General features: G+C 29.9%; 1 protein-coding gene across 1 annotated transcript in view; it reads left to right on the forward strand.

Moving 5' to 3' along the window:
• Positions 1 to 3113, forward strand: part of LOC129944969 (sodium-coupled monocarboxylate transporter 1) — a 14565-nt gene extending 11452 nt beyond the window's left edge. The window contains exons 2-9 of the mRNA XM_056054630.1: positions 181 to 774; positions 835 to 1011; positions 1077 to 1225; positions 1292 to 1569; positions 1631 to 2113; positions 2178 to 2325; positions 2391 to 2566; positions 2626 to 3113. Coding sequence (XP_055910605.1) covers positions 420 to 774; positions 835 to 1011; positions 1077 to 1225; positions 1292 to 1569; positions 1631 to 2113; positions 2178 to 2325; positions 2391 to 2566; positions 2626 to 2905 — 2046 coding nt within the window. The 5' untranslated portion in view covers positions 181 to 419 and the 3' untranslated portion in view covers positions 2906 to 3113. The remainder of the gene's footprint in view (positions 1 to 180; positions 775 to 834; positions 1012 to 1076; positions 1226 to 1291; positions 1570 to 1630; positions 2114 to 2177; positions 2326 to 2390; positions 2567 to 2625) is intronic.
• Positions 3114 to 9761: the final 6648 nt, after the last annotated feature.

Raw genomic sequence — 9761 nt, forward strand, 5'->3', positions numbered from 1 at the left:
TAGAAAATTATGACTTTAAAAGGCAAATTAAAAATTTTAAGCCTAAACAGAAAATAAAAAAGTTATAATTTGTACAAATTGATTAACAATTTTTACAAAGTGCTTCAGAACATTTTGTGTGTACATGAAACCATTTTTTATAAAAATTTAACAATGACAAATTGTTTTTCTTTTTTTCAGGTCATCTTTCTTAACAATAATAATTATTTTTCTTTAAATAACTTGTGATAATCCCGGAGATGTAAATAACTCGCCCCAATAACAGAAACTTTTGACCAAAATTGTTATTGAACAAACAAAATAAAGGAAACGAATTTTATTTCAAAACATATAAAAAGGTTTAATCAGCGACATTACAAAAGAAAACAATCTCAATTAAGTCACAAAAGTATTGACCAAAAACAAAACTACAAACCAAAATGTCACCTCCCACCAGAATACACTACAATACCATCTTTACTATCATCCTGCTTACATTCCACACCCTCAATGTTGGCTCAGTACCACTTCAAACAGAATTCGATCATCAGCTAACACAAAAATTGATCGAAAACTCTGAAGGAGATCCCCAAATTATTTCCAACACCGAAAACTACAATGTGATATTTACATCAACCGAAACCAAAGAAACTAATTTTCTAAGTGAATTTCTATTTCCCGAAGACGATGTGAAATCAGGAAAAGAACAATGCAACCATCCAGAACATAAGCCTGATTTTTCAGCTTATGATTATACAGTGCTATTGACCATGCTTGTCATATCCTTGGGAATTGGTAAGTTTACACAATTTTTCTATACAAACATTTTTAATAATAAGAAAATGGATTTTTTAGGAGCATTTTATGGATTCTTCAAAAACTCCGGTTCGTCATCCAGTGAATTTTTACTCGGATCGGAAATGTCAATTTTTCCAGTAACTTTAAGTTTGACAACAAGCTTCATAACAGCTATTGAACTATTGGGGAATCCCTCCGAAATGTACTTTCAAGGAACACAATTTGTTTTAATTGGTAAGGATTTAGATTCTGAAACGTTTATAGAACTTCCGAATTTAATGAAATTTTCATTTTAATAGTTATTCCAATGGTGTTTGTGATCCCAGTGGCTGTGAAGATCTTTTATCCCATTTACTTCAAAATGGAACTAACTAGTTGCTACGAGTACCTGGGCATTCGTTTCGGCAAGGAAATTCGAGTTCTTGGTGCATTGCTGTATGTTGTTCAGGTATATTCTTCTTCTATTCTATTTCCAAGAACCTTAAATTTTACAATTTTAAATTTTTTGTTATAGATGTGCTTCTATACTGCTGTGGCAGTTCTAGCTCCAGCAATAGCTCTTAATAAGGCCACAGGACTGAATACAAGAGTTGCTGTCATATTAATCTACCTTGTTTGTGTGTTTTACTCCTCCCAAGGAGGAATGAAAGCTGTGGTTATTGCTGATGCATTCCAAGCAGCAGTTCTTGCTTTCTCCCTAGTTCTTATTATTATTCTTGGATGTTTTTATTCAGGAAGTTCTGAGTTGATTTTCAACACAGCAGCTGAAGGAAATCGTTTAGAGTTCTTCAAGTAAGTTTTTCCGAAATTTTACCTAATTTTTGACAAATGTCTTCATACAATTCTTTAACAGCTTCTCACCAAATCCAACTGATCGCCATACAGTTTTCTCAGTTGTGATCGGAGGATTCTTCTATTGGACTTCGTTGTTTTGCACTAATCAGGCGTCCGTGCAGAAATGCATGTCCTTGAAATCTCTGAAATTAGCAAATCTTGCATTGGGATTTTCAATTCTTGGTCTAGTTGTGGTGTTTTTGATGAATTTCTACACGGGGCTCATGGTATATGCCCATTACTCAGGATGTGATCCTTTGACATCAGGACAGATTTCTGCTACGGATCAATTGCTGCCATATTATATTATGAATGTCTATGAGCATCTTTATTCAGTTGCTGGAATTTTTGTAGCTGGAATATTTGCAGCAAGTTTGGGAACTGTTGCGGCGGCTTTGAATTCACTTGCAGCTGTAACTTGTGAGGATCTTCTCATAAACGGACTTAGTATTAAAATTTCACCCGGAAAAGGAGCTTTATATGCAAAATGGATGTCATTGGGGTGAGTTTTAGAATCAAATTAATAGGATTTTTCAAAAACTTTATGCATATAAATTATTTTAAAGATATGGAGCTGCTTCGTTTGTGCTGGTATTTATTGTTGAAAGATTGGGTGGAGTGCTTCAGGCTACACTTACTTTGAATGGACTCATTGGGGGTGTTACTCTAGGATTGTTCCTTTTAGGAATTTTCTTCAAACAGGCTAATACTAAGGTAAGAAAATTGTCTATATTTTATAGATTTTTTCTAAGTTCCTTTTTTCTATTTTTCAACAACAGGGTGCATTTTATGGTGGAATAATTTCACTCATCATTGTTGTATTCATTGGCGTTGTTGCACAATTTGTCGATATTGAAGAAACTCAACTTCCACTTACCACTGAAGCGTGTGGTTGTTTTGTGAATAGGACAACTTTAGAACCACCAATTCTTCACACTGAAAACAACAGTTTTACGTGAGTTAAAGACATTTTTTTGAAAAAATAGATTTCACTCAAATGTTTTTCTTTTTCAGGTCATTCCCACTTTTCCAAATAAGTTACATGTGGTATTCTACGCTAGGAGCTCTTTCGACCATAATCCTGGGACTGCTCATTTCAGTCATCATAAACGCAGTTCAGGAAAATCGTGTCATGAATATTACACAAAAACCAAGACCCAGAGGTAGAATCAGTACAATTAGCAATAAGAATACAAAAAGTATAACACCTAGTTTTCCACTAAGTCCTTCAATAGTGATATCATCCCAAAAGCTGGCCTTTGAAAATCCTACAATGAGAGTTGATGATGAATAAAAAATGTTTTTTTTTTTGAAATGATACAAAACTAAAAAAAAAACAAAAAAACGTTACCTATTAGATATTTATTTTTAGATTTAGACAAAGACAGATTTAAAGTCTTATTACAGACAAGCAAAAAATACAAAATTTATATTCATCTACTTATACTTAATGTTAAAACAAATTTTAAAATAATAATAAAATTTATAAATTATATTATGAATTTTGTGTTTAACCCAAAGTCTAAGGCAAATGTACATTTACATACAAAGTTATGCTGTAAAGTTTAAAACAAATATTATTCTTGATTTTTTTTGTTAAGAAAAAATAAGCGCTTATGCAAAATAAAGTATTTTAATAAATTAATAATTTTAATGAGATTATCAGTATTCCAGAAAATAAATTAAACGTTGTTTTCTTTGGTTTCAAAAAAAATTAATATTAACAAAATCCGGCCTACTCGTTGCACGAATAAGTTTTCGTAAAGATCGAGAAGTATGCATTTGTAAAAAGGATTTTTTTATTTTAAAAATTCTATGATCATTCAAGTTCGACCTATAAATCAATTCAAGTTTAAATCTAACGAACGTTACAAATTAAATGATCGGTTTGAATCTTTAATTCACATTATTTATCATGTTTCGTCAAGCACATGCACAAACCATTGGATCTTTGGTGAAAGTGTCACTGATTAATATTGAATTTAAAATTTAAACATTTTAAACGGTCACTAATATAAAGTAGGTTCAACATAAATATAAAAAATTCAGAGAACATTGAAAAATATTTCATAACTATTTTTGTCATAACAAAAATGTTAAAACTCAAAACTAAAGATTGGTTTTTGAACTTAGACAGGTTCTAGTTGTGTAAGTAAATCGTCGTATTGATAACATTTTTAAAATGTTCCAAATTCATATTTTCAACACACTTGGGGATATTCAACTGTTGGCAACTTTGCAAAAAAAATTGTCAATAAAAATATTTTTAATTGGATAATCAAATTTCAGAGTGATACAGTCGGAAAAAGACCACCATCTTGAAATAAATGTTTTGTCACCATTTTGTTTAATAATTCGAAGAATTTTATTTTTTACAACATGATTTAAAAATCTAATTTAGTATTGATAAAATGTGTGCCTGAATTATAACTGAAGCTTCTTAAGTAAACTTGGTCTTTATTGGAGTATGTTTAGGAACTTTAAATGAACCCTATGTCTTGCATAAATATCGAATGATATATTTCGAAGACCTTAGCAGATAACTTACGATACATAGTTTTTTTACAGCTCTTATGAGACTTTTAAAACGATGTTATTTTCCAAAAGGAAACTGGACGGGTTTCCACTTTGATTTGTATGAAGTTCATCTAAATACGTAGTGAAAGTCACGACATCTACGGTCTTGCAGCCTTGATGTCTTCAATATAAATAATCTTATATATTTATTTTTGTAAGTTATTTTTGATAAATAAATAAATAAAATAAATACGTAGTGAATTCATAAAATATACAGTTTCTTGATTTATAAACAAAATTATATACGTTTTTAACATCTGGTAAAATTTTGAGAAAAATCAAATTGATATTTAAAAAAAAAAAACTAGCAAACCCGGCGAACTCCGTAACGCCATCAGATGGGTTCGTTTTTTGTAACATTTTGTTTGGGGATTTAAAGATGAAGACAAATTATTTTTTTTCTTTTATATTTGAAAAGGAAAAATTGTATTTCATTTCACAACTGTAATGAATTAATTTCGATTACAAAAATGAAGTGTAATTTATTTGAACTTCTCTAAGTAAAAAATTAAAGTGAATCCAAAGTAAATACTGCATCAAAGCGTTATACTTGTCCGCAAATCCTGGTAACTCCAGAGAGTTCAAAAACTCCGTTGAATAATTTGGAATCAACGGAATTTTTTATGGAATCAACGGATTGGTATGTCATCAAATATCCAGCGATTTTTTATTGAATGGTGAAATTCAGTGCGTGTAAATCTTTATTCTTTTCGGCGACAATTGTTCTTTGATAATTCTCACTAATATTTGGGAAAATTTTCAATAACAGCTAATTGAGAGTCTACAAATGGGCAAAAGTAGTTTATAAAAGTAACTAATCTAGTTGTCGCATCAACTGGAAATTTTTCATTTTCAACAGCTAACAATTGTTTGGAAAATTGTGCAGCAACTTGATCATTTTGAAGTTGAACTCTCATATTGGTGGTTAGAAATGATGTTTTTACGTTACTCTACAAAAGTGATGCCAGGCAAGCATTCCACGGGAAATTACTGGCAACGTTTGCCTGAAATCGCCTGCCAACAATATCATCAAGCCACCAAAGATGTTACTTCGTCAAAGATCCTTCAATGTGAAGTTAAGTGCTTCAAGTGATTTCTTTTGTACCATTGTTCACTCATACCAAACAATGAGCTTGCATTGCGTCAACAATTTTCCCATTGCTCTGGATCGGGAAGTATTGCATGTTGGAGAATGTGCAGTACGAACGCCATCTAGAAAAGTTGCCGGAATTCCAGATGATGCTATAGCCAAAGCTATGTCACATCTTGATCGAATAGTGGCCATATCGAATAGTGGCCATAATCAATCAAATGACAAAAGTTTTTGGTGTTCATTCAGCAACGGCACATTATTTCGGTATGAAGTCGCCTTCTCGAATTATATTAGCTTCAAAGGACGTCATGCTAAAGCAGTTATTTTATTCAAGGATGTGGTGAAGAAAATGGTTGGAATCGGGATCACTTCCATCGAAAAATTGTTTCAGTGGCTGTGGTGGCATAAGTAATGGATCAAGTTTGACTTTTCTACTTGCGCCGCACAGTCCAACCGTTTTTTTTTTAAACTTTAACGCAATATCGGCATACAGTCGTCCAATATCTAAATTTTCATCATCACTGTATTTCACAGTGGGATCATATTGGAATGCCAAGCGATTGTATGATGCCATTATCTTCGTATGCTCGCGCGTTGTCTTAATCGGGCATTTTATCTTAATATATTTTGTCTTTCTTCGCTTAAGTTCTGTGAATACACTTGTTACTGGCTTGCATATCTTTTGCACCGGCCGATGTTCGTTCTTTGTACAGTAGGCATTTTATATTATACATAGATTATTTTTTTGTTCTCAAAATATTCTACGTGAAAAATATTTTGTTTCAATTTTTTGATTTAAAAAAAGGTAAATGATTTTTTCGAAGTTATACCAAATTTGCTCAGACTGTGTAATACAGAATTTTATATAACTGGATTTGGGGTCAACAGAATTTTTCACTTTTTTCTTAAATTGATAAAAAAAACACTCACTGATTTTCTTAAAAGCCGTTTTTGCAATTTTTTTTTTTATTATCTTCAAAACAAAGTTGTTTTGAAGTCCATTTGAGATAAAGTTGATTAAAAAAGGTTCCAAAAGTAAGCTTTGGTTTAGAATATATTGCCCTTAAACGTCGAAAAATTAACAAAATTTCAATTCCACAAATCGAAACTTTTACTTAGCTTTCAATGGGAAGCACCACTTCTTTGTTTAATTTTTTCCTTGATTTTGTCTGCTATAAAACTCACGGAGCCCAAGACCTTTCCAACGAATGCAAAACCGTGGAAATCGGTCCGTGCGTTCTGGAGTTTTAGCGTTAGGAAGGAAAACCCGACTTATTTTTATAGTGTAGATAAAAACCTAAAAAAAACCATACTCAAAATTGGTAAAAATTGAATTTTGAATCAAATATCTTTTCAAAAACTTGAGATTATGGCCTCAAACTTATTTTATCTTATAAGAAATATTGTTGTCAACATTCAGTAAAGTTTTGAGAAGAATTGAATTGACAGTTTTTTTCCCAAAAATAATAACTTGAGAGAAAATTTGACAAAAGTTGGTAAAATTTGATTTTCGACACACATATTTTTAAAAAAAAAATTGGGATAATGGCTTCCAACTAATTTAAAATTATTAGAAATGTTGTTTTGTTTTATACCGTCAGTTTTTTTTTTTAATTAAAACTCAATACTAAAACTTGGTAAAAATTTTCTTTCGACTCAAATATATTTTCAAAAATTTAAAATATTGTCTTCAAACTTTTTTGTATTTCACAGAAAATAATGTTTTTGATATTCAGTTGTTTTTTTTTTTAAATTCAACAGTCCGTTTTTTCATAAAAAATAATATCTACAAAAAATAGTACGCAAATTTTAGAAAGAATTGATGTTCGGTTCTTGATGTCTCTCAAATTAATTTCATTCATCCGATTTGTACAAATTTAAGAAATGCTACTAAAATTGTTAAAAAATTGTTCTTGACTAAAAACTATTTTTAGAAAGAATTGATGTTCGGTTCTTGATGTCTCTCAAATTAATTTCATTCATCCGATTTGTACAAATTTAAGAAATGCTACTAAAATTGTTAAAAAATTGTTCTTGACTAAAAACTATTTCAAAAAACTAGACATGCAAACTAAACTATTTGTGGATATGAAAAATATTGTTGGTAATTTTAAATTTTTTAAGAATAATTCAACTACAAACTTTTAAGCAAAATAAATCGACAGACAGGATGGGAATTTATTAGTGTGGGTCCCATCCCAGCCTCTTTTTGTTATTCTTATTATAAAAATAAACACTGAAAATATCTGTTTAGTGAGAATATCTTTGTTATATTATTTATCTGTATAAAATAAAGTATTTTAAATCGATGTCTTTGATAGCTCTTTAGATATGGAGGACGAAATAAGCTAATGAACCAAATGTGTAACCGTGTTAGATTTTAGGGAATCGAGAAATATAAAAATTTACAATTATACAAATCGAACCAACTAAATATACAAGAAGGGGGTGGGGGTTAACATCTTATATATATGTTTTGTTCAACGAAAAAGATGTAAACTAAGTTGCTTTTGTCAAATAATTAATTTTATACAAATCGTGAGAACTTCAAAACAACAATTATTTACGAGAAATCAAATAAAAGATTTTATACTAACCTAAACAATTTTCTGGTAGTTTAAAAGATTTCTTACATTTTTTTTCAATCACATACAACTTTTACTTTGAAGTACTTAACTAAAAGCAACCTACAAATTTATTGTACATATTCATTTTGGGAGAATATCCATTTTTTGCCAACACTATTAAGGAAAACTAATTTTATTTTTAAAATCATTATTTTTATATTCTAAGGGCTATTTTTCGTAGAATAAATTGCTATTCGTATAAGAGGGTCTAGTCATCTGTGGCCTATTTTACCAAAATACAAGTTGTCTTAGGGTCAATCCTTGATTGTGCCTTTTAATGTTTTTTAATTTGTACTTTCTCTTGCAAGGAATTGAAAAATCCTAATATTTGTCTTGAAATGCGCTTTATTCGTTTGGATTCGGCTTGAAGCTATAGGCCTCCTAGATTCCTGCCAACATTACAAACATACGAATGCTTGAGAGTTCTAAGTTACTAGGTCGTAGTTTTCAACGTACTGTTGTGCCACCTAATTTATTTTAACCAAAAATGTGTACTTGAAATATGCAGCTCTCATACCGTTTTTCTTTTCACTAACTACAAGTTCATATTTTACAAACTTGTGATAAGATCCGACTAAATTAAACAGAATCAAATATTGTTGATACCAAGTGTTAGAACTTTCAGTTGCTCCGTGAATAAGAGTTGTTTGTGATTTACAACAACTTTTTCAAAACATTGTTGAGGTAAACAAGTAAATAAAATATTTTCTGGCCCTTATGCCGATTCTTTGACAAGTAAGGAAATGGAAAAACATTGTAACACTAATTTCGTTGCTGTTTCAACGGCTTCTCATTCAATATCAATATTAAATACTAAAAAAGAATTAAATTAGTTGGATTATAAAGTTTGTTACTTAAACAACTTATTTTTTGATTTGGTAAAGCAGAAACGAATTTTAACACTCATTTTTCTTTATTAAATAAAACTACAAAATCCTAAACAACAACGTTTGGTAAAATAATATTAATATAAAAAATCACAAACTTTATTAAGAACCGCTTGTAATTTAAAATTTCTAAATTAGTAAAATAGGTCACTAAGTGTTACTTTTATTTGTAACTTTCAACCCAACTAGATCACTGACCGATATTTTTAAGTTGAATCCTACTTCTGACACAATGTAACGTTATTATATACAAGAATAAATTGTAAGTCACCAAAAATAATTGAATAGACTATTCACTGGTTCTTGTAAAACAATTTGTTTGCAAATGTTTACAATTATAATTTGTTTGCAAATGCTTACAACTATCTCTGTAGCTAAGTCATTAAGTTCCTTTATTTTAGTTAAGTCTTTAAATCGAGTTAAGTACGAGTCCCAATTTTTAATTTTTAATTTCTTGATGGTAAATTAAAGAAACACAAATGTTCAACTACAAATATCACAAACATTTTTGTTCAAAACCTCAATCGTTTATTTGAATTTCTCCTATGCGTCATCAGCGCCTCTAAACGTGAACTCGAAAAATATTTTATATGTTTTTTTTTTCAGAATATGTAAATCGAAGCATAGTTTATTTTATATTTAAAACTAAATAACTAACGAATTGATCTAATAGAAATCTTGAAAGGCGTGCCATTTAGACAATCTAAAAAACTATGTATCATATTCGACTCATAACGAGGTAAATTTTCAACTCTACCAAAACTAAACATAGCTTGCTTCGTTTGTAAAAATTTCATACTACTGTAATATTGACAACGCAGTGGGAAGATTTTTAAAATCGTCGATATTAAACAAAATTATTTGAAAAGTCACGTTGCATAAAAAACATAACTTTTTTTTAATGTGTAATACACTTAAATTTATTTATAGTTTTATTTTTTAAATTCATGTGTGTTTTAATAAATA

Source organism: Eupeodes corollae, chromosome 2 (assembly GCF_945859685.1).
Source record: "Eupeodes corollae chromosome 2, idEupCoro1.1, whole genome shotgun sequence".
Lineage (NCBI taxonomy): Eukaryota > Metazoa > Arthropoda > Insecta > Diptera > Syrphidae > Eupeodes > Eupeodes corollae.